Raw genomic sequence first — 23,716 nt, forward strand, 5'->3', positions numbered from 1 at the left:
GTTACAAGAAAATATACGTTTCTGTTCTTGTCCTGTAATTCAAGCGTGTCTAACTTCACTTGGCAATAAAGCTGCTGCTTAAAATCCCTTTTTGGTAACAGGTTCTGCAGAACAGAGGAACACAGGTGCTCAAAACCTACCAGAACAGCTGGGATGGTGCTGCAGGTCTTGGCCCTAGCAGAGAAAAAACTGGAAGAAGCCCCACCAGGACAAATAAAGGCAAAAGACGGGGCCTGCCTAGCCCTGGGTCAGACCAGAAAGGACAAGTCACAGCTACGGTCCCATCCACCGCTAGTGCTTTATGTGCTACTGAAGTTAATTGCTTTGTAACAGCCGCCTGTCAGAGAAAACGTTTCCAACATAGCCGTGCAGCTGAATTTCACACAGGTCATGCAGTGACGGGTAAGACCAACCCTGTGATTTCATGGCCATAACGCAAAGCGAAGTTATCTCTCCTCAAAACGTCAGACGTCCTCGGGAAACACCTTCCCTCAGAGAGCCCGCCCTTCCAGCCAGCCCCTTCCACCAGCCGCTTCACAGACGCGGAAACCCACGTACCCCTCCGCTCTCCAGAGCCAGCGCCTCTGGGCCCGGCTCCCCCTGAGGGGCAGGTGGAGGGGAGGCCGCCCGGGCTGAGGGACACCCGGCAGCCCCCATAACGTTCACCCCGGCCCCGCCCCTCCACCCCTCAGAGGCGGGGCGGGGCTCCCGGGCGCACTGGCACCGCCCCGGGAGCCCCGCCCCGCCTGTCCGCCCCGCTCGGGCGGGAAACCTCCAGAGGACCTCGCGCGGCTCCTTCTAGAAGCGGCCGCGGGCGCTTTTAGGCGTCCGCGCCGTTCGCCGGTAAAGCGGGGCGCAGGCGCGCGGCGGGCAGCCCTCCCCGCGCCTGACGCCACGCCTGGCGCCGGCCGGAAGGGCCCGGGCGCGTCCTGCTGGTGGCGGTGGGGGAGCGGCGGTGCCTTCTGGAAGGTTCCCGGCCGGGCGGCCGTTACCGCGGGTCCCATCCGCGTCCATCGGCGGCGGGCGACGATGCCGGAGAACACGGGGGCCAAAGCCCACGGCGGAGCGGGGAACCGGGCCAAGGGCACCTACCAGGACCGGGATAAACCCTCCCAGATCCGCTTCAGCAACATCTCCGCCGGCAAAGGTGAGGTGAGGCGCGGCGGGCGGGCGGCGGCTACCCGCCTCCTTTGTGCTGAGGGGAGGCGGCCACCGGCCTCCCGCCTCGCCGCGGCGGGCCGGGCCGGGCCGGGCTGGGCCCACCGGCAGCCCTGGAGGAGCGGCGCCTCTTCCCGCCCCGAGCCGGGCGGCTGGAGGGGAAGAGGGCGGCGAGGGTTCGCTGCTTCCCCCTCTGTGAGGCGGCCCCGCGCCCCGGGGGAGATTCGGGCTTTCCTGTGCACCGATTCGGGGGGGAAGGGGCGGGCGACGCGTTTCGGGTTGACAGCTGAGCGGTGTCTCGCCCTGGTCTGGGATCTCGGCTGGGGTGCAGCCGTTCCCGTTGTCTCCCCCTGCGATGGGAGCTCGGCATTGTATTGGCAGGAGGTGGTCTTGGGATTTTTAATGGCAGGAAACTGCCAGGGCTGGGGCCAGTGCGTGCTGGGGGATGCTATATTTGGCATTTGACACAAGCCTCGGTCCGATTACTTGGCGTATAGTATGTCCACGTTATTTCTCGATTTTAAAATGGCTGTAATCGAGTGATGGGGTGTTAATTGTTTGGGGAAAAAAAAAAAAAAAGAGCTGTGGAAATCTGTCCTGAGATTGCAACGTTTTATATCGTTCTGCTATTAAGGCTGATTTAGTGCTGGCACAATAACCGGGAACTGCTTAATACTAGGAGACGTTTTCTTTTCAGAAGAAACGTTTAGAATGGTGGAGTGAGTGCTTATAGTTCTTAGATCAACCTGCAAATGTTTGGTTTTTTTTGTCTTCCTAGCTGTTGCCGATGCAATTAGAACAAGCCTTGGACCAAAGGGAATGGATAAAATGGTAATCTTTACACTTAAATTTTGAAAACATTAAGCTTACTGGAGATACTGTGAAGCCCACATGCTTTGTATAGGATGTCATCTTTTGCCTTGAACTTCTTTTCCAAGTTTCATTTATTTAAGGGAAAGTATGAACTAAATGCACATCTTGGTTTGAGAAATAATGTCAGGAGAAATATTTTATATAGAGCATCAAATTAAAGATTTGTAGTTACTGACCAGAACTACGTTTCTCCTCTTCCTTCTCAGATTCAGGATGCTAAAGGAGATGTGACAATCACTAATGATGGTGCTACTATTCTGAAACAAATGCAGGTTCTGCACCCTGCAGCCAAAATGGTAAGTGGTTTTTTTCCATTGCTCAGACAATGGTATGTGTTAGAGCTTAATTTCTGGGACCAAAAAACATAGTAACATTTCACGTGGCTTTGAGGAGCCTTACCCACTAGTGATAGAGCAAGAAATTTTGTGCAGCATGCTCCAGGAACATTTACTTTGATTGTAAGATGTGCTGGAGAGTTCCAGGTCCTTAGTTCTTATCCGGTATTCCTTATGCATAATCCCTCGGGACGTGTGTTAAGACATAAAGGAATCTAGCCCAAACCTTCTGTCATTTAAAAAAGAAAAGTCAGTGATGTCCCAAATCACTAGGACCGAAGAGAATGAAAGAAGAGAATGAGTTACGTTATGGTCAGGTGGTCTGAGGATGCAGTAGTCTGGTCTTTTGAGAAGTTAAATGTAGACTTCTTAGTTTGATTGTGGTTGGAGATGGAAACGAGCTTCCTGTGACCCACCTACAGGAGAGGAAAAGGTAGACCCATTAGATAGGTGTGACCAGTTTTAAGCTTGGGAGAAAAGCTTCTCTGCTTCTGTAAGGAATCTGTTTTACAGGAGTTGTTCTTCACCGAATAGATGTACAAGTATGGAAAGCAAAGGGCAAAAGGTACCAACTTCAAATTAGAAAAGGCATGATTAGTCCTGATACTAAGGTTGATTTCAGTAGTGCTGCATTCTTGAATATATATATTTTTTTTCAATTGTCAGTGTTTGCAATTAAGTAGCATTAAATGTAAACTTTTGCCATAATTTGTCATTTAGTTGGTCGAGCTGTCAAAAGCACAAGATATTGAAGCTGGTGATGGCACTACATCTGTTGTTGTCATTGCTGGAGCTCTTTTGGATGCCTGTTCCAGACTTCTTCAGAAAGGTAAATACATACATTTAATATAAAAGCATGACTGGAGGTAGGTAAGTCCTCTATCTGCTTCCACATGTATAATGAAGCTTAAAGTAGCCATTTCCAGTTTAAACATGAAAGATGACTGGAGTCTTCACATTCAGGTTTCACTTGTGTCCCACTTTCAGTTAAAAATCTGTTCAGCTTTTTATTTTTAGTTGAATGCGTTACTGTTGAAACAGGAAAATAGTGCCTAGGGGATGTGATTAATGTTGCCTTGTAAAAACTCACCTCAATTATACTTGTACTTGTTGCATGGACAGAGAAAGCGTAAGAAAGTATAAATGAAATTTGGGACCAGTGATTCTACCTTTTTTTTTTTATATACTCAGCAAATTTATCACCTCCCATCACTTACAATAGAGGGACCTTGAGAAAGTCTGGTCAGGAAAAGACATGAATTACAGAATGCAATAGTTTGTGTAGGTTCTGTTCAGTTAGCTCAGGATGTTCTCTTGTAGTCTGCTTCCGTACAGTTCAGCAGCTTTTTTAGCTGTCCAACAAGATAACAATTAGGCTTCTGTGTGCACTGGAGATAGAGCAAGAATGACTGAACCTGCAGAGTTCTTTTCTGTCTCAAATCTGGACTTCATAGTGATTTACTTAAACTTGCCTCCTCTCAATACACACCATTTTGCTTGTTGTCCTCTTTCTGGCCCCTACCAACAGTTAGCTTCTGTTTACCTCCTCTCCTGGTACTGGTGGTACTGCTGGACCAGCAGCCTGGCATCCTCTACCATAAGAGGCAGTTAGAAGCTGCCTGTTTTGAAAAGATACAGGGTATATCGCACGCTCCAGAGAAATCGAGGAACTGCATACACAGCTGTGGGAAAACAGTCTTTGAAAATCTGAAATAAAATTACTATTGGGCTCCTCACAGGTATTAACCTCAACAGCGGCAGCTTTAAGAATGCCAAGGGCAAACAAAACCTTTGTCTTCTCAAAAGAAGGTATGTTTCTGGGATGTCAGACATTGCAGGGAAATGTGCTGTACTTGTCTGTGAGGACAAATTATTGGGAACTTTATAGCTTTTTCCTCAGCTTTAACAATAGAAAGTAATAAGGGAGGTCATCTACTCATGAAGAACACATTTTGCTAAAATGTCTTCAATTTATTCTGACATGAGAGTCTCGCTAATTTTAAAATGGAAAGAGAGGATGAGGAGAAAACAAAAAAAACCCATTAGTTTGAAAGCATGACTGTCTAACAACCTTTTTATACTATCCACAGGAATCCACCCTACCATAATTTCAGAGTCATTCCAGAAAGCTTTGGATAAAGGTATTGAAGTATTGACCAACATGGCGCAGCCAGTGGAACTGAGTGACAGAGAAACCTTGCTGAATAGTGCAACTACTTCGCTGAATTCAAAGGTATGACTGATACTTCAACTTTGTACCTCCAGACTAGCTGAGCCTTTCAGCTTTTCCCAGCTGATCCTACTGTTCACTTACCCTGCATATCACAAATCTAATTGGTTTTCCGACATTGGTTACCTTCTCTTAGACAGACTTTTCAGAAAGCCATGGTTGATTAAGAGTAAATTGAAGCACTCAAACTGAATTTCAGTTTGAAATACTTGGTGATCTCGGGTGTTAGTTGTAAGTGTAAAATAAACAAGCTTCAACTGAAAACAGCAGCAGAAGAGTGAGGTGGGATACTGAGAGCTTTTGCCAAGTTTTTGTGTAGGCAGTTCTTGTTCGTGTGGCAGGAACTCCTAAAACAGCATTGAAATCTGGAGAAGTGTGCTAGTTTCCCTTCCAGCAGAATAATCTGTGAAGCTCTCAAAATTCTTACTTTAAGAGTCTAGGAAAGAAATTCAGGTTTCTTCCTTAAGTCCCTAAGCATAGGTTTTCCCACCAACGTAGCTGCTGTTTCCTTTAAATGGAGTAGCCCTTAAGAAGATGCCATATTAAGGCAACTGGCTGATGGACAGGAAGGGAAAACGAGCTTTGTTTCAAAATTCAGGAGTCAAACACTGACATACAATGATGTTATTATTTTGAAATTACTGTTTATCAGTGTTAAATCTCTCACCATTTTTTTTTCTTTACTACTAAATCTTTTAGGTTGTGTGTCAGTATTCTAGTTTACTTTCTCCAATGAGTGTAGACGCAGTGATGAAGGTGATTGACCCCACTACAGCTAGTAGCGTGGACCTCAGAGATATTAAAATTGTTAAGAAGTTGGGGTAAGAAACAATTTGTAACTAGACAAATTTTGTCTATGTGAAATCAGCTTCCCAAAGTGCTAGAGTCATGGATTGTTTTTGTTTCCAGAGGCACAATTGATGATTGTGAACTGGTTGAAGGCCTAGTGCTGACTCAGAAGGTGGCAAATACTGGTGTAACTAGAGTGGAAAAAGCCAAAATTGGCCTCATTCAGTTCTGCTTGTCTGCTCCAAAGACAGATGTAAGTTAAACTATGACTAGAGCACAACCTTTTGCTCTAGTACTTGGGAGATGCAAATGTAATGATAACACATTTTTTTAAGATGTTGTGATGTCAGCTGTATTCCACAGCTATAGTGAAGGTCTGCTGGGTAATGCATGGATATTCATAACTCTTAGAGGACTTATAGTTGACATAAGAAAGAAAATAGTTCAAAAGTTCAGTACTTCTCATCATGTAAACAATCTCTAATAAGACATATTTTACTATCATGCTTGTTTGCTTTGAATCGCAGGCTCCTAAGTTAAAGAATGTGGAACATCTTGACACTTGCTTTTTTTAAGTCAGTAGTTGTTCATAATAGTTGCTTTTTTTTTTTTTAATAGATGGACAACCAAATAGTTGTTTCTGATTATGCTCAAATGGACAGAGTACTGCGTGAAGAGAGAGCCTATATTCTAAATTTAGTTAAGCAAATTAAGAAGGCTGGATGCAATGTGCTGCTGATTCAGAAGTCTATTCTGCGGTATGTTAATTCTGATTTACTGGCTTACTGTGTGTGTTTGGGGGAACAATTGGAATTTTTTGGAATACCTGGAAAATTGAAGCCAAATACTAACAGTCACACTTGGCAGAGTGTCAGACTGGCTGTAGTAGCAACCATACCTTTAGAAAGTACTAGTATTGTCTGTATTTTGAGTTTAATGACATCCCTACTTTGTTGTCTGAAGAATTTCAGCACTGCTAGTAAGAAGCATGCGACTGGCTAGTATGGCCTGGTTACTAAAACAGCACTGTGGACTAACTACTTCCCTCTTGGTTTTAGGGACGCTCTTAGTGACCTAGCCCTCCATTTTCTGAACAAAATGAAGATCATGGTGGTTAAAGACATTGAAAGAGATGACATTGAGTTTATATGTAAGGTAAAGTGAGTTCTATAAATGGCTGTTAAAGTAGCAGCGGTGTTTAAAGTCTACCCCAAAACTAAGTACCCAGCCAGTGTCAGTTTATTATGACTCTTTCACAAGTTTCATGTCCTGACTAGAATGTAAGAGCAGACATTTCCTAAAAAACATTCCTGTTCTGTTGAGCAGTCACGTTTCTAGAAAGATTGGGGACAGATGTAAAAGCCATAGTCCTAACTGCATTTTAGTGTCATATGCAGAAGAATGTTATGCATTATACTTGCTGACTCTGCAGTTCAGGACTTTTTTTTTTATTTCTTTTTTTTTACCCCCCATTATTTTTTCAGACAATTGGAACTAAGCCCGTTGCTCATATTGACCAGTTTACTCCTGACATGCTGGGGTCTGCTGAGCTGGCAGAGGAGGTCAACTTGAACGGTTCTGGGAAACTAATAAAGGTGAGCGAGCAACAAAATGTTAATACCTACTTAACATCTGCCAATTATTTTAATAACAACTAACTTCAATGTGTTTTACTACTGAAGTTACTACATTTAAGTACCTACTTCTAATCCCCGAGTAGCCACCAACCTGGGAAGTGTAGTGGTTTTGCTTAGCCAGATATCAGTACTGGTCTAGAACTTGCAGATACCAACTGAAGTCTCTTTTTGTCCAGGATGTTTTTTTTCAGTCTTAGTATTTGGTTTTATGTTTTAGATTACAGGCTGCACAAACCCTGGGAAAACTGTAACCATTGTGGTACGTGGATCCAACAAACTTGTTCTAGAAGAGGCTGAGCGTTCAATTCACGATGCCCTGTGTGTCATAAGATGCTTAGTTAAGAAAAGGTAATGTCTCAGTTTGGTTAGAGTAATTTAGTGTATTAATAATATAGAAAGCTAACCATTTATGAACTTACTTACATAAAATGAGTTTTTATTTTTAATTTCTGTCCTCAGAGCTTTAATTGCAGGAGGTGGAGCACCAGAGATAGAGTTGGCACTGCGCTTGAACGAGTATGCTCGCACTTTGAGGGGTATGGACTCGTATTGCGTCCGTGCGTATGGTGATGCCCTGGAAGTCATACCATCTACACTGGCTGAAAATGCAGGTCTCAATCCTATTTCAACGGTAACAGAGCTGAGAAACAGACACGCTCAAGGGGAGAAAACAGCTGGCATTAATGTCAGAAAGGTAACAAGTGATTGTGTATGCATAGCTTAAAAAAAACCCAAAACTTGGGCATTGAAAGGAAAATGCATAGCATCAGAACTAAACTGAGGAGAGGGCAAGTTTGTCTCATAATGGTATTCTCCGTAAAATTAAGAGTTGAGGTAGATTATACCTTGATCTCTGGGGCTTTAACAGCTTATCCTGAGTATTGATAATAGCAGGTACTTACATGCCATACCCACATAGTATACCCATCAGTATTATCTGCAGTGGAAGGTGCACGTGTGTTACGAGCAGCACAGTGGGCTAGCTTCTTTAAAATTGTCACCATGTTTAAGCTGGCATAACTACCTTTATCTTGGCTAATTTTGACTGGGTATGTCAAGCACTTGGGGGGAGAAGATGCATACTGTAATATTCCTGTTGAGGATGGAAGAGTACAAGTCCTTTGATAGTCAAATTTAGAGTTGACTGTGCTCAGGATTCTTGTAGTCTAACCTACACAAAATAAAAGCTACTTGTTCTCACAGGGTGGCATTTCCAACATCTTGGAGGAATTGGTTGTCCAGCCACTGCTAGTGTCTTTGAGCGCATTGACTCTTGCAACAGAAACTGTGCGCAGTATTCTTAAGATTGATGATGTGGTGAGTAATGTTTGCATCATGTTTTGTTTAATCTTTTTTTCACAAGCACCAGGATAGTTACTGTCATGTAATTTGCTGTGCTTCAAAATACAATTATCGTGTAGTATTCTCAGTTTACATGCTACTTAGACCATTTGGCCGCCTAATAATGGCAATTGGAACAAAATTAAATGTGTTACAAATACTGTACCTTAAAGTAAGGAGTTAAGAAAGTGACTAAAAAACCAGGATCTTTAAGCAGAAGAGAGGTAATTGTTGGGTGTCCTGAGGACTTCCTGTGCCTGATCGTGTGAACTCTTCCTTGCAGGTGAACACCCGGTAAACTGAATGAAGAAAGTGGGGACTGTGCCCTAGAGCTCCTTCCCGGTAGTCTGGAATATGGTTTCCTCACCAAAAGCGCCTGTGTGAATTGTCTTAAAAGTCCACAAAGGCTTATGTACTTTTATCGGGTTAATTAAAAAAACAAAAACAAAAACAACAACAACCCAAAAAAACCAACAACAACAACAAAAAAACCCAACCTGTTTTCAAAAAGGAAATGCTGTTTATCAATAAACATGCAGTAGTCTACCTGAGTCTTTGCTTTATAGTTTTGGTAGAAATAAGGTAAACTTCTTGTTACATTTGCTTTTCTGTGCTACATGCTCCTACTTAGCTCTGAAAAGTTTAACTGCAAGTCATTAGCTCTTGATATATATTCTAAAAACACCCTTTAATTTCCACTCTAGTTAACATGCTAGCTTAGAGCTGCTTCTCTAAATGTTTTCCATAATGGAGTAGTATTATTTCCCTTAACTATGACTGGCTAGGGTGAAGGAATATCTTTGCAGTGATAGTACTTAAGAATCCTGTCTCATGCTCCTTGCTCTGTTTTGCCTCCTGACGTCCGTAGTGATTTCTGATGCCATCACACGATCCAGAGTGTTACAAAGGGCAGTCTGTACGTGCAGCTTTTTGTATTTCATCCAGCAGTGAAGTGCAAGTGTCAAAACTAAACCTAGTTCTAAAAAGGCAAAGATAATATTACTATAACTAGGCTTATTTATAATTAATAAGGGATTTATTTAAAATCAGTTTTGGATAACAGGTGCATCTCTCTGAAGCAGTTTCAGCTGTTCTTTTGGTCGCTTCCATTGTGGTGGTGGTGAACTCCCAGTTTTGTTCAGGAAAACCCCCGCAGTGGAAGTCTTGGACAGCTTAAGTAATGCACAAACACAGACCACACACACACACTCCCACCCCCAATGAGTTGGTTTTCTCAAAACTGGCTGAGAAGTCAAAAAGTATACTATTTTAAAATAATGCATATTACATTTCTTTAAAACAAGTCACAGGACATTAACATCTACCTACACCTGAAGGAAATGGGTACCCCATGTTTGTGTCACAGCATTGTAGTGCATCAGCTGGACCCACGTTGTTGGGGTGAGCTGTAATGCAGGGGATCTCAGCTACCAGGAAAATCCCGGCTGCCTCAGGATTCATTCAGTGTAGAGTTCATTTGATATGTTCTTAATGTTACATTTTGTAGTTAGAATAAAACACTTTTCAACTTCTAATTCTTAGCCTGAAATTTTGAATTAACCTGTTCATCTTCATTACTGCTATAGTAAGATGACCAGATTCCTCTTCATATTTAAAGGAGAGTGTTTTTTTCATGACCCTGTAACTTGCATTTCTATTTACTGTTGGTCGGATCTGTAGCTTTTGTGTAAACTCCCACCACTTTGTCGACCAGCTATTGAAATACTTTCCTATGACAGCTGTTTAAGTAGAACATTCAGAATAATTCAAATAGTAAAATAAATTAGACAAACGATTTAGGCGTTAATGTTCTGCATTAATTGTTTCTTGGCTGTTTACAAGTGATGCCTTACCCCAGAGGACTACATCCAGCAATGCTCTCTTTTAGTTAAGGTATTACCTTTGAGTAAAGCTTTCCTTCCCCACCATCACAAACGTTCTAAGTCTTGTCAAGAGAATCTTTCCATCCGTTTCTTTGCATAAAAGGTATTTGTAATTTCACTACAATGAATAGGTCCATCAATCGTTAATGCCTCTCTGCAGAGGTGGAAGAATATTCCTGCTGACCCTGGTTTACCCTTATGCCTTAATTGCTTATCTGAAGTGCAAACTTTAAGACGCGAGAAGATTCTCTGCTAACCTGAGGGGGTAAAAAACCGTGGGCTTGTCAAGGAGAGAGTTAGGAGTTCCGAGTGAAATCCTGCAGAAAGGTACCTAAAGATGGGTGCGGCCAGCACGCGGAGGAGCACAGCAGCGAGCAAGGGTTGCGGACGCGGCCGGGTGACGTGACGGACTCCGACGGGTGACGGACTCCAGCCGCCCTCTCCTCCTCCTCCTCTTCCTCCTCCTCCTCCTCGCAGGCGCTCGAGGAGGACGGGGCGGCGCCTGTCCCGCACCCGGAGCGGAGGGTGCCCGCCTGGCAGAAGGCTCGCCTTGGCCGCCGGCCGCTGCCGCCTCTCCAACGGGCTCTGGCGGGCGCAGCAGCCCCTTCCCGGCCCAGGGCCGGCGGAGCCCTGAGCGGAACCGGCCGGGGCCCTCCGCCCCCGCGGCGGATAAAGCGCTCCTCTTCCGCCCGGCGGAGGCGGAGCGGGAGCCTCCCCCGGCCCTCCCGCCCTCCCTCCGGGGCTTCCCTGCGCGCCGGCGGGGCGGAGCGGCCGCCATGGAGGCGGCTCACCGCGCGGCGCTGCTGGCCGCCTCCTGCCTCCGCACCCCGCTCGACCCGCGCACCCGGGCGCCCGCCGCGCTGTACGAGCGGGGGCCGCCGCCCGCCGCCGCCGCGCAGGTACCGCCGGGGCCGCGGGGGTCTGCCGGGCCGCCGCGCCGGCCTGGGGGCGGGTAGGAAGCGGGAAGCGCCCTTGGCCGGTCGTCAGGCGAGCGGGGGGGACGGGCGGGAGGCCTGAGGCTGGGGGACGGGCTGGCCTTAACCCGGCCGTACCGGCTCCGCAGGCCGCGTGCCCTTGCCCCGCAAACCCGCCCTGGAGAGGCGGGCCTCCGCTCGCCGGCTGCCCCGGGAGCCGAAGCAGCCTTGTGCCGGCAGGTTTTCGCCCCTCTCGGCAGTGACCCGCGGCCCAAGCGCGCACACGCGCAGACGGGGCGGAAGCTGACAGAGGGTCCTGCTGCCGCGCCCGGGCGCCAGCGGCCTCTTCATGAGCTGTACGCCCCGGGCGTCGAAGCGCGACTGTAAGAACTGGCGATGCCCGAGCCCAGGGAAGAGGCCCGGATCGTTCTGCGGATCGAGAACGGAAAGCGGGAGGGCTATGCACAATGTCAGAAGCGGCAGGTTCAGGAGGTGGATGGTGCCTTTCGCTGGGCGTCCCGTAGCAGCGTTTTAAGTTTGCTTCTTTGCTCATGTAATTCATGTTGCATTAGGTCACTATGCTACGCAAAAAACGAGTTACAGATCTTTGCAGTGAAAAGCTGACAAAAACATGAACACAACTTTTTGTTGGAATGTCAGAGCTTATTAAAATGCCTCTGTGTGGAAAAGTATTATTCTAATTTTTGGATAAAGAAAGGGTCCTGTAATTTTTTAAAACGTGGTGGTTAAAATAACGTAAAGGAAGCCTTTGTAATGCCGACTGACCTGGTTTTAGTAACTTCTCTAACTTGTGTAAGCTTTAAAACATTTAAAGAATGTGCTTACCTGCACACAGCTGCAAGCTGCCAGACAGTATTGGAACTATAAGCTGTGCAGAATTCCTGTCACTTCACAGTAAGCTATGGAAATGGGAATAAACATTTTTACACAACATATCTAATGATTTATTTTTAGAATGCTTACGGAAATGGGAGGCAGAGAAGGTTCTGTTGTGCTTGTGTTTGCTTTTAAAGAAAGGCTTTTTTAAAGCTGCATGGTAATCAAGGAAAAATTACACTTTACAAAATAGTTAAACTGTTTTCTTTTGATAAGTCCTTTTGATCATATTTCCTGGTATAAATGTATTGATTACAGGGACAGACTTAGGAACTTCACATGCTTTAAATAGGACCCTTAGGATATAAATCATTATGCAATAAGATTATTCCATGTAACTGCACTAACATTTGTATACAGGTACCTCTGTTTGGTGTTACTGTATCGTTCATTAGACTTAATTAGGATAAAGCAATATTAAGAACCTTGTTCCCCTTTCTTTTAACAGTCAGAAAGCTTTACAAACATCTCTTCTAGGATGGTTTTGATTTGGATTCCAATACTGACAGAGAGCAGACACTCTCTCTAAATAGGGACTGTGACAAGTGGATAGACTTTTCCAAAATGTGCAATTCAAATCAAGAATATTACTTGAAGTTAGAAGAATTGAAGAATGCCCACTTGGAGACCATGGCAAAATTAGAAAGCATGTATCGGAATAAACTGTATTTAAAAGGAGTACAGCCCTTGGACAAGAAAAGTGCTGCTTTTAACGTGTGTTGTAGGTAAGTTTGGTGGTACCTTTTATCTGAAGATTCTCAAATGCTTTGCAGACATCTGTAAAACAGCAGGTTTTTTTCTGGGACTGGAAAGTGTTACTCTCCCCATTTCCTATAAGCAGATAATCACAGAAAAGTTAGTTTTAATAACAAAAATGCTTATTCACCTTGCTAACAGACTGTGAGATTTACAAGCGTGTGCACAGCAGAGACTGGGCAACAGGTTTAGTAAAGCATGGTGCCTTTCTTTAAGAAGTACTGACTTGTTCAGGATTGGCACCTACTTAAAACTATGATCTGGTGTGAGTGCTCAGTGTGCTTCTCTTTTCCCTTCTCCTCTTCCCTGCCAGTGCTGTTCATTTTTGTTTCCAATGATGATACCTTAAAGTGGAAGTTACTGGCTTTGCATCCATGTTGGACTGGACCCAAACCAACTTTTTTTTTCCTTTTTTTAAAGGCCAACTTGGGAGAAGAGCTCATATCAGCCTCTAAATTTACACAAATCCTTTTCAGACTCTGACTTAAGTGATCCCTTAGGCTCAAGTATATCTGATAGGTCTGACAGAGAATTAGCATTTGAAGAAAATGGTAGTGAAACTGGATCATCTGCATTTGCTAAGCAACGGATCGAAAAAATGTGGGACGGGTTCTCTGTGGAAGACTACATCTCTCACACCAAACGCAGCTTACCAAGCTCACCAGCCTTCAGAATGATACGGAAGAAACAGAAAGCATGGTCACCAAAAGTTACTGTGCCCAAGCCTTTCCAGATGACTATCAGAGAAGCTAGAAAAAAAGAACAGAATGTCAAATCAAAGTCACAGATTGAAATGGAAAACAACTTACTGAAGAAGCAACTAGAGGAAGAAGCAGAGTGTCAGAAAAAATTCCGAGCCAATCCAGTGCCTGCTGCTGTTTTCCTTCCACTCTACCATGAAATCCTGCAACGAAACGAAGAACGCAGGAGGTCTGTGAAAGAGAGAAGCAAACTCAAGCTCTTGGCTTCTCAGAAGCCATTTAAATTCCTTGAACGAGAGAAGCAAAGGAATGAAATTAGGAAAATGCAATTAAGAGACCTTTCTGCACCTGAAATGATAACAAACCTGTTTAAAGCAAAACCAGTTCCTAAATGTGTTTATAGTCCATCTGTTAACGAAAAGCTAAGGGAGGAAGAGCTCTGCAGAGAAATCAGGATCAGAATGAGAGCTGAAGAGTTGCTACGTAATTCATCTCTACCCACCAGCAGACTGGCTTTAAAAGATACCAATAAAAAGAAGAAACACAAGTGCATTGAACCACAGGAAACAGAACATAAACCCAAGATCAAATCAAGTGTTCCAGATTTTGAACTACTACACCAGAAGTTTCAGAAACGGCTCCTGCAACAAAAACAAGTGAAACACCTTACAGTCTGTGAACCTTTTGATCTTCGTACTCCATATATTCCCTCAAACAAGGGGAAGATTTTGAAGGACATTCAAGGGGATGAAGAAAAGTTGAAAGAAACACGCTGGCCATATGCCTCTCCAAGACATAAACCTCAAATGAGACATTCAAGTGCAAATTCGCATCTCTCAGGATTTGGAGAATCTAAATCACCAAGAATCACAGAATCCACAAGACGGCGGCTACAAGCCTTAAGGTGACTACTTCAGTGGTGCTCTGCATTTTATATATACTTTAAGAGTAGACCTCTTTTGTATTTCTAACTGTGTAGTCAGTTCTTCCATATATGACTTAATGCATTAATATAAGGGTTTAATTATAATGTAAAACTTAAAGTATTTAAATATAGGACTTAATTAGTATTTATGATTGTTAAACCGTAGAATGTCCGTAGGAAAGGGACAAATGACTGCCGTTTCCCAGGATATGCCTGAATCCCTTAAAATGGCACATACCTTGTGTCCTCTTATGCCAACCCTGTTTCCACCCTGTTTTTCTCTTTTGAATCTCCTTTGCCAAAGTTTCCTTTGAAGTCTTGCTCTTGACTTAAAATGAATTCAGCCTTAGTTTATTTTTCCACCAGGGATTCACTTGAGGAAAAGAGAAAGCTGGAAGAACAACAAAAAAGGAACAGAACAAAGCAGAAACAAAGAACGAAAAAACTCCAGAAAATTGTAACAGCTCGGGCTGAGGCCAATGACCCACATCAGAGCCTAGCTCAGATGTCTAAATCCAAATTAAAAACATTCAGGTATTTTGTTTCATTCCCCTGAATCCTGAACCTCTCATTCTACGTTGTATGTTAAACATACAATGTAAAAAATAGCATAGTCTAAGTTTACATAATTACACATTTGGTAAATTATACACTGTACCAGAAGCTAGTAAAAAAGGTGGCCAAGTTTACTGTTTCAACTGGGAAATTGTTGCCTGTTCTAATGATTTAAATCTGTAAGTTCCACCTTACAGTATTATAGATTAGCTAACAGGAGACTCCTGTGTTTTCTCAATTGACATACCAACTAAAGAGGAAAAGTTTCAAAAAATCAAAAGGAAAAGGAATAGTGTAGTTACAGAATATCCTTGCACTGCTGGATTGATAAGATGTTGGTACAACTTTGGTGCTAGCTGTCTCCTACAGTAGTAAACATTTCACAATTCAATTCTTTGTCCCAGCAGGTCCCCACTTAAGAGGGAAAATTAGAGCAGGAATATTATTTTAACTAAGCACACGTATCAGCAGCTAACGAGGAAGCTGCTGGTGCTTAGGAGGAATGGAATCCAAAGTTACCTTTAGTAGAGATACAAATTCAAAGATGGTTTCTATATGACTGAGGAAAGCGGTACACATGGAAAAACATCAGAGCCTGCTATAAGCTCGAAGTCCAGATGGCTCCAGCTTTCTGATGCTAATCTGACTCCACAATTCCTGCTGGACCTTGTGTTTGTGGCTAATTTAACCATTTCTGCTTCTTGTTCTTTATAATCCTAGGAAAAAAAAATTAGTCCTGTTTGAATAAGTCTTTAGTGAGGTTTATAATCTGTCTTGGCATGATGGCACTGCAGCAGTATCGTCCATTTATGGTGCTGTTACGTGGAGATGGTGAGAGGTACTGACTGCTCTGCCCCTGCTGCTTCATGCACAGGCAGGATTCTTGGGCAGTGAATACGAATCCTAATTTCCAGTACCCAGGCAAATTGCCAGTAACTGACAGTAGTAGAACAAAACAATACAAGGGTGAACTATCATGAGATATGCCTGATTACAAGATTCATAGCTTGGACTAGCAACTTTTAAATTACCATACTAAACTTTAAGGTGTTTGGAATATGGTCCAGGATAGAGATTTTTCTGAAATGAGGGTGGAAGCTAGGGCTGTCTTTATGGCTGAGTTGAAAGGTAACTAATAAGGTTTCCTCATTCTTTTTTTGCTTTGCATGGATCTCTTCTTTCTTTATAGCTAAAATAGAAAACTGTGGATTTACTCTTAATAGACTTTAAACTCTGGGCTGTTACAAGCAAATTTGCTAAAATAGTGCAGCACCACGTGCAAGACAATACTGCACGTTGTTCCACCAGCAAACTTTGTAATGGTTATTCAGCACCAATGTTGCTTCCCTGTGACCAGAAAGAGAAAATGCAGCAGAGACTGAAGCACATACGTTCTCCCATGCTGAAAGCATGAAGTGCAGTGGCTCAGCTGGGATATGCTAGAAGCAGCATTGCAACAAGCATTTTGCTTGGCCATGTGGGCGGTCAGTGACTATCCAGCATACATCTACGCACACCCACCACCTCTCCCAAAGACAGCTGAAGCCAAAGCACACGTAGGAAGAAGCAGGAGTCTAGGAGAAGCAGGGCTTACACAGGGTCCCGGAGAGCAGAGCTGCGGTGGTAGAGATGCAGGTCAAAGAGGGCAGTCCCTTTTAACTATTTTGCTGGAGTCAGAGCTGAAGCACAATTGCTTTTTTAACACAACCACCAAATACTGTTAAGAACAGGAGCTTTATAATGTAAGTATCCTTGGGCAGATGATCTGCTGACTGTAGGACAGAAGCAGAAAACAATCTCAGTTACAGCAGCAGGGAGGAGAATTAAGAGAGACAGTGGGTGTGTTTACAGATTTGATTTGAGTTCATTCAACAGTGAACTTCACATTACAGTATTTAGCTTAATCAGATTTCAGGAGTATTGTAAAACACTCATGCTTAATTCTTGTCAGCGCATAAAATTATGCTATTACAAAGCAAGATTACTTCCCTAGTGCTGATGCATTAAGGCTGGTACAAGTGCTTAACTTGATAATGCTTATTTCAGCATAGGCTGGGTAATAAGGTATATTAATTTAAGTGCTCTTCTAACAGCTAATTAGGTTTGTAGAAAGCTGCCCGAGAGAGCAAGCAAGTAGCAACAATTAAGTTCACTCCCTCAAAATGGTGAATAACTTGCCTTAATGCACAGCCATATTGCAGAAATTCAGAGGATGGTAAGGGAAAGAGGCAGGAGGAGACAGAAGTGTAAAATGATCCCTAGCTCTCATGCTCGCCCTTAAGTATCTGACTTAGTAATGCTAGAGCTGGCCCAGTACAGAGGCAGCATCACAGAGAGGTGTCTTTGTTCACACACCGAGGATTACAGCCCATGCTACCTGGATTATCTAGTGCTTGCCATGATCTGAGATACCATTTCAGTTGATGAATCAACAGTTTCATCATCCTGCTCTATTGACTGGGCCCTTGACAAACCATCTAGGGAAAAAAGTGCACCGTGATCCAGAATGTGGTCACCCCTCTTGTCAGACAGACTGGTAAAGTAGCAAGGTTCTCATCATCAAACTTTACCTTGAAGTACTGATTTTTATTCAATTATACTAATCTCCTATGGTGTATTCTGTTTAATTTTGCTTAGAACAACTGGAATATCTGTATTAAATCAGCATTTAAAAAAAACCCCAAGTATCCAAATTTAAAAAAAACCCTAAGTATCCAAAAAACCCCTAAGAATCCAAACTCAGATAACCTCTACTTAACCTCGCTAGCCAGGACCCCTCTCTGCTTATCCAAAGTGACTACTTCAGAGACAGTTTTGTTCAGTACTTACAGGCAAGCAATTGCTGTGAAAATGAGACAATACACCTCAGACCCTATAACCACCATAAAATAATTTACCTTTTATGTATCTTTAAGTATAGTATTTAGTTTGTTATGAGCAATTTAGCTGGTGTAGAAAATTACTTCTTGTATTATAAATTAATAATAATTTTCCTTGTACTCTATTTCCCTTAGGAATTATGAGAAGCAGAGAATGCAAGAGTATTTGCAAGAGTTACAAGAAATGGAAGAAAGAGTAAAACAAAGGCCATTGCTTTTTGAAAGAGTCACTCAGGTTGTCTTACTTCTGTATTACTTCTTAATCTTCTCTTCAAATACTGCATAAGACATTTGTAGTCAGACATTTTTAGAAGATATCTGAAAAAGACTTTTGAGACCAGTATTTGGCTGTTTTAATCTCTGTTGCCCCATCTCCATATAAATATTACGAATTTATGTGACTAAGCATTCATGGCATGCTTGCACAGGGAACTGAGATGGCTGTTGTAAACGTGTTGTCTGATTCGGTTACAGCATGAGTAATTCTAAACACAACAAAAAATTACAGCAAAAAAATATGAGAGGTTTAAGTTGGAAAAGAAGTGGTAAGAAAATTCAAGTATTCTTAGTGTCTACTGTAAAGCTCAGGTACAGTATATTTTTATCTGTCCATTTCAGTACAGCTGGTAGTGTGGTCCCTGACCTCTTTCCAGACCCAGAGAGGCAGCAAGTCGTAGATCACTGGTTCCCTTGTCCCTTCTCTCCGTGTGGGTTTCCTCATCTGCCATCGCTGCGGGGCAGGAGCATCTGTGTAGATTGGAGGACAAGTCCTCCTTGCTCAGATATTACATGGAGGAACAGAATTTACACCCTCAGTTTCAGAGGCAGAGATACACATCTGTATAATTTGTTAAACAGCACTGTAAGAAGGTGAATCGATACTACTTTTTTAGGGCAGCCGCTCCCAGAAAGGGAAGACAGAGGAGGAGGAGAGGGGATAAGGGAGAAGCCCTAGAAAGACTACATCTGATTTTCTACATGTCCACATCTTCCCCCTCCTCCCTCAATAGCTATATACAAAATATATAGCTCTTCATTAGCCAGTGGGCGCAGGGAGCAAACTGGATTTAAACTAGTACAGAAAAGGAATATCTAGGGTAAAGTTTTCAAGTATTGTTTTCCCATTCTTACCTGCAGCGAATAATCATTCAACTTGTCAGGCGCAATTAATGAAAAAGTATTAATACAAACAAATGAAAGTATCAAAAGACAGGCATTTAATGCATTTAGATGACAAATAACCATTGTGATTTTCCTACAGAAAAATGCCAGAATAGCTGCAGAAAAGCATTATTCTAGCAGACTGAGAGCGCTGGGGATTTGCCCAGAGTTTGTTTCAAAGAAAGGAAAAACAACTAAATTGCTACAATGCTCCAGTGCTGAAGATTTTAATAACTCCACTAATGCCAGAGAAAGGTAGAGATTTCTAAAGGCTTTTTTTTTTTTTTGCCACTACATACCTAGTAATTAGAAACTAATTTTTGATGTGTAAGGTTAGGGGTTTTGGTGGGGTTTTTTAATTATTTGTACTATTTCCCAGGTAAATATTTGACTATGTAGTTAGCTTTACTAATGTTAGCATTAGTATGTATTTTTAATGTTTTTTTCCTTAATTAAATATTATTTCATAAATCAGAGGAGAGCACTGGATATGTTAGGCAATTCACGTCAAAGAAAAATGAAGAAAAACATTTTTTATTTGTTCCTTTCACCAAAAATTCTGGCAGGTTGCTAGTAAGTCACTTAATTCTGCATTACCTTTACTGATTTTTAAAATAAGCCTTATAAAAAATAATTTTCAATATCCATTAGGTGTTACAATTTAAAAAGAAGCAGAAAGAAAAAAATTGAAATATATAAGCAATACTGTTGAGTTACTTTCTAGCATAAAAGGAGACTCTAGTGTCCCCCCTTCCCTTTTCCTTCCCCAGTTCCACCCCAGCCAAGTCTACCAGGTTTGTCCTAGATTACCTGAAGGTAGTTTAAAACCTACTAGAAAGCATCTTACCTGAAAATAAAATCACACATAGAAATTGTCTTTGTAGAGTCATCGAGGATAAAGTGAAAGAAAGGGAATCCTTTGAGGAAGCAGCTGACAGCAGTCCTTGGTCTGAGCAGTCCTGGGAGGAGGAGGAGGAGGAGGGAGAGAAGAGGAAAGGCATCAAAACCTCCACCCAGGATGGCCAGTACAGTGAGCTGGAGGATGAAGAAGAGGCAAGAGCCAGCCCTTATGCTCATCAACCTTGCCACTCAGGGGAGGCTGGGTCCAGCCCCTCCCCTGACCAGCACCGTGAAGAGGAGGAGGAGGAGGAGGAGGAAGAGGAAGCAAAGGCAGGCCTGTCGCTTGGCCATTCCCAGGAGGAGGAGAAGGATCACTCAAGACCCAGCTCTCGGTCAGGCCAGTCCCATGAGTGTGAAGAGGAAGGTCAGTCTGACCCTGAAGCTGAGGGTGCCTTCAGATATGAGGATGAGGAATATGAAAATGATGATTCAGAAGAGAAACCTAGTGATGATGAAGCTGACTGAAAGGAAGGCAGACAGGATGGCCTGGGGCTCAGGAACCTATTTCATTGCTGGCAGTGAAACGGACACCAAAGAAAAACTTGGTGCTTTGCTACTGATAGAAAATTCTGTCAATTTAAACCGCTTAGCTTAACAGTCTTGCCAGCGCAGAAATTTTGTCTGTTTTCCAGTAAGAAAGATCAAGTTACTAATTTCCACCAAGAATTTAATTTTATATTAATCTTTATTCTAATCTTCGGTGATATTAGTGCACCTCTGTTCATAAAATGAATTGCAACCACTATTTAATAATAATGTCTTGCATGCTGTGTTGGTAAGTACTGAGGTCTTAACATGTCCAGCTCTTTCTGCAGGCTAGCGAAGCCAGATGAAATTTTGGAGTAGTAATTTACCATTATCAGCACCTCCCAGTCTCAAACATTTCAGTACTTCTGGGGTGTCCTCCTGCGATAGCTTCTAGGACAGCAGTGAATAGACCAGGGTTTGTTGTGCAAGACCTCTGACTGTTTTTAGCAGAGCAGCTGCTTGGAAGACAACTTGCTATGCAGTTAGACAACATGGCCAAATTAATCTGTTCAATTCCTCCCTCCTCTTCCCATGGAGTCCATCTTCTGCCCACTTAAGTGAGCTGAATCGGCTCAGAGGTGGGTCAGATGAGTGCCAGGGCCAGAAAAGATTACTACTTTTGGAGGAAACAAGCTGTTGTATCAACTCAACTACTTTGTCCAGCTAAAATATTAACAGTATTGCCATCACCGAAGGCTCTCCCTACAGAGGAGAAAATGCCTAGGATACACTGAGAGCAGGCACTTAAACTTTCACAGAGATTTTTAATGCTTACAGACAAGTAAGGTAGAAGAGTAGGTCAGTAGAATAGTATGTTCCATAGTGCAGATCTTGCATTACTGTCTAACCAAGCCCTAAAACTGTTCTTTCGTCTCCATTTTGTTTTGAAGAGCTCATCCCGTGGTGATGTAAAATCATTCTTCCTAACATAGTGACAAATGCAGACATTAATCTTCAAATTTCTTTATTGAGACAGTAAACATACACTGTAAAGCAAAAATCTTACTACATCAGATAAAAATGTAGCCCAGCAACTCTAGGTGCATGAAAGTATGGAAAGAAGTGCTTTACTACCTTTTTGTACACACTTGCTACTCAGGACTTCTGCTACTACACAACAAAGAATGCAAATGGAAGGTTTGGGTTTGTTTGTTTGGTTTTTTTCTTCTGTATATCAGTAGTACCTTCTCCTACTATTACAAGCTTTCTTGCTAACCTGTCGTATGCAATGTTAGGAGAGATAGTAAGTAAAAGAATGCATCCATATAATAACAGACCACAAACAAGGATTTCAAACAAGCTTTGTCTGGACAGTACAATGCAACATTGCACAGGTACTCAAAACATATTCATTGAATAGTAAATGCATTTGTTAAAACTATCAGGTTTGCAAAAGCGTCTGCAGTGACTAACAATAAGGATTTTTATTTTTTTATTATTTTCTTCCATGCCGCGTGCAAGAGCACGAACTAAATCTGTTACTATTTCTTCCTCCTGACTTTGAGAAACTGTAACAATGTTTGGAAGATTTTTATCATTATTACTTTTATTTATTTTTTAAGTGTGAGCATAGCTGATATGAATTTGAAACTTATTTTTTTACTTAAATAAAATATCCATTGTATATATGTCATAAATGAAAGTACTATTCATTACTTAACAAGGAAAATCAGTTTACAATCTCCAGTAATACCCGACAACCTCACAGTACAAACTCAAGGTTGGTTTGCTTGTACTTGTCAGTATTCTATAATTCTGAAGAGTTGTACAATGTTACTGAATTCATAGTCACGTGTTGCTGTTATTTGTCTCTTTAGTAAATCAAATTTGTTTTGAAAGAAGGCAGAGGAGCTCTAAATGATGTTTTTCTTAAAGATTATTTGAAGAGGTTTCAAATCAGAAAAAATTCACATCCTTTTTTAAGATCTGACAGCACTCAACTAAGTGTTCTAAAAGAACAAATAAATAATTGTTGAACTATTAAAGTAAAAATATTGCTAAAACTCCATTGAACTGGAAGGAAGTAGCAAAAACAATGCTTTTTTTTCAAGGTTTTAGAAGAAGGCATTCAGGACCTGCGTATAACTTAGATCAAGTTTTTCACTGAATTTTTACTATATTAACCGTACTCAGAACAGAATTAATGAACACGAATAAATATATTATAACAAGGAAGAGTTAGTACAGCTTTTGGAGGTTAGGCCTTAACTTTTTTAGCATTTCTGAAAAAGCCAAGCAGAATCATGTGGACTAAGGGGATCCAACTGATATGATTTACCTAGATTTCCAGGAAGCATTTGACACAATTTGTTATCAGAGGATCTTAAAGAAACCAACCTCATTGTAGGAAAAGAAAAGTCTTCATGAATTAGTAATCAATTAAAAGTTGAGGAAGGAAAACATCAGTTTTCACAGTGTAAATGTGGTTATTGGCAGACATTCGGTGAGATTAAAACTGTTCAGCATAGTCAGAAGAGAGCTGTAGTATCCATTGCAAAGAGTTTGCTGAGGTCATAGAGTTATTCAGTGCTGTGAAAAAATGAAACTAACTGCGAAGAACATGCTGAAGGATCTTGTGACAATGATAGAAGAAGAACAGATATACTTCAGTTTTAATAAGTGCAAATAAATGCATGTGAAGGTAAAAAATATTCCTAAACTATACAATACTATGCACTGAAAAAAAACCAATTCCGTCTTGAATACTGTATGCGGTCCTGGTCCTCCCATCTCAAAAGGGATTTATTATGTAACTGGAAGAAGGCAATAAGAATGATCAAAGAAAAAATGGTTTTCATATGACAAGAAGGTAGTTTGGTTTTCATATGACAATATATACTAGGATTCTTTAATTTGGAAAAGATACGAGAGATCAAACTTTCAGATATTAAAGGAACCAGTTATGGAAATTACTTTGAGCAGCACAGATTTTCAAAGTGGAAGAACCATGAAATTTAAGTCAAAAAAACTGTTCAAAAATTGCATTACAAACAAGAAACAGATAAGCATTCCAATAAGGAATTAAAAATGAAATAAATAGCAAAGAAAAATCACAGATGACAGAACAAAAATGGGGAGAGACAGGTCAGGATGAATTAAACCTCACGAAGCAAAGTACAGCAGTGAAAAATTCTTCAAACAAAGAATAAGAGGCATGGACACCATGCTGTCATGAGATGAACAATAGGCTGGCCTAAAAACCAAGTCATTATTTGACTTTTGTGGGTTTTTTGTCAGGAGGATGATTTAAAATG

General features: G+C 42.0%; 2 protein-coding genes across 4 annotated transcripts; both read left to right on the forward strand.

Annotated features, from left to right (window-relative positions):
- Positions 1-891: 891 nt before the first annotated feature.
- CCT4 (chaperonin containing TCP1 subunit 4) lies at positions 892-8,914 on the forward strand. The gene is made up of 14 exons (XM_069787606.1): positions 892-1,147; positions 1,937-1,989; positions 2,238-2,327; positions 3,087-3,195; positions 4,457-4,599; positions 5,296-5,417; positions 5,506-5,638; positions 6,004-6,143; positions 6,444-6,540; positions 6,870-6,980; positions 7,240-7,370; positions 7,482-7,716; positions 8,226-8,339; positions 8,647-8,914. Exons 1-14 carry the CDS (start codon positions 1,030-1,032, stop codon positions 8,659-8,661), a joined length of 1,611 nt encoding a protein of 536 aa, XP_069643707.1. The 5' UTR covers positions 892-1,029; the 3' UTR covers positions 8,662-8,914.
- Positions 8,915-10,855: 1,941 nt separating this feature from the next.
- On the forward strand, positions 10,856-22,454 carry FAM161A (FAM161 centrosomal protein A). Of its 3 annotated transcripts, none has more exons than XM_069787607.1 (7): positions 10,856-11,145; positions 12,535-12,782; positions 13,234-14,418; positions 14,806-14,973; positions 18,009-18,108; positions 19,135-19,289; positions 19,919-22,454. In XM_069787607.1, exons 1-7 carry the CDS (start codon positions 11,023-11,025, stop codon positions 20,397-20,399), a joined length of 2,460 nt encoding a protein of 819 aa, XP_069643708.1. In that variant the 5' UTR covers positions 10,856-11,022; the 3' UTR covers positions 20,400-22,454. The 3 variants fall into 3 exon arrangements, with proteins under 3 accessions (XP_069643708.1, XP_069643709.1, XP_069643710.1); XM_069787609.1 differs by having other exon boundaries at positions 11,018-11,145; positions 12,506-12,782; XM_069787608.1 differs by lacking the exon at positions 14,806-14,973 and having other exon boundaries at positions 10,858-11,145.
- Positions 22,455-23,716: the final 1,262 nt, after the last annotated feature.

This window comes from Haliaeetus albicilla, chromosome 7 (assembly GCF_947461875.1).
Source record: "Haliaeetus albicilla chromosome 7, bHalAlb1.1, whole genome shotgun sequence".
Lineage (NCBI taxonomy): Eukaryota > Metazoa > Chordata > Aves > Accipitriformes > Accipitridae > Haliaeetus > Haliaeetus albicilla.

Bases quoted from the DNA above. Each gene is read 5' to 3' on its own strand.
- CCT4 (XM_069787606.1), top strand. From the start codon at position 1,030: ATGCCGGAGAACACGGGGGCCAAAGCCCACGGCGGAGCGGGGAACCGG. The intron at 6,541-6,869 runs GTAAAGTGAGTT...TTATTTTTTCAG, and splicing joins ACATTGAGTTTATATGTAAG to ACAATTGGAACTAAGCCCGT. The intron at 7,717-8,225 runs GTAACAAGTGAT...TTGTTCTCACAG, and splicing joins CTGGCATTAATGTCAGAAAG to GGTGGCATTTCCAACATCTT.
- FAM161A (XM_069787607.1), top strand. From the start codon at position 11,023: ATGGAGGCGGCTCACCGCGCGGCGCTGCTGGCCGCCTCCTGCCTCCGC. The intron at 12,783-13,233 runs GTAAGTTTGGTG...CTTTTTTTAAAG, and splicing joins GCTTTTAACGTGTGTTGTAG to GCCAACTTGGGAGAAGAGCT. The intron at 14,974-18,008 runs GTATTTTGTTTC...TATTTCCCTTAG, and splicing joins TCCAAATTAAAAACATTCAG to GAATTATGAGAAGCAGAGAA.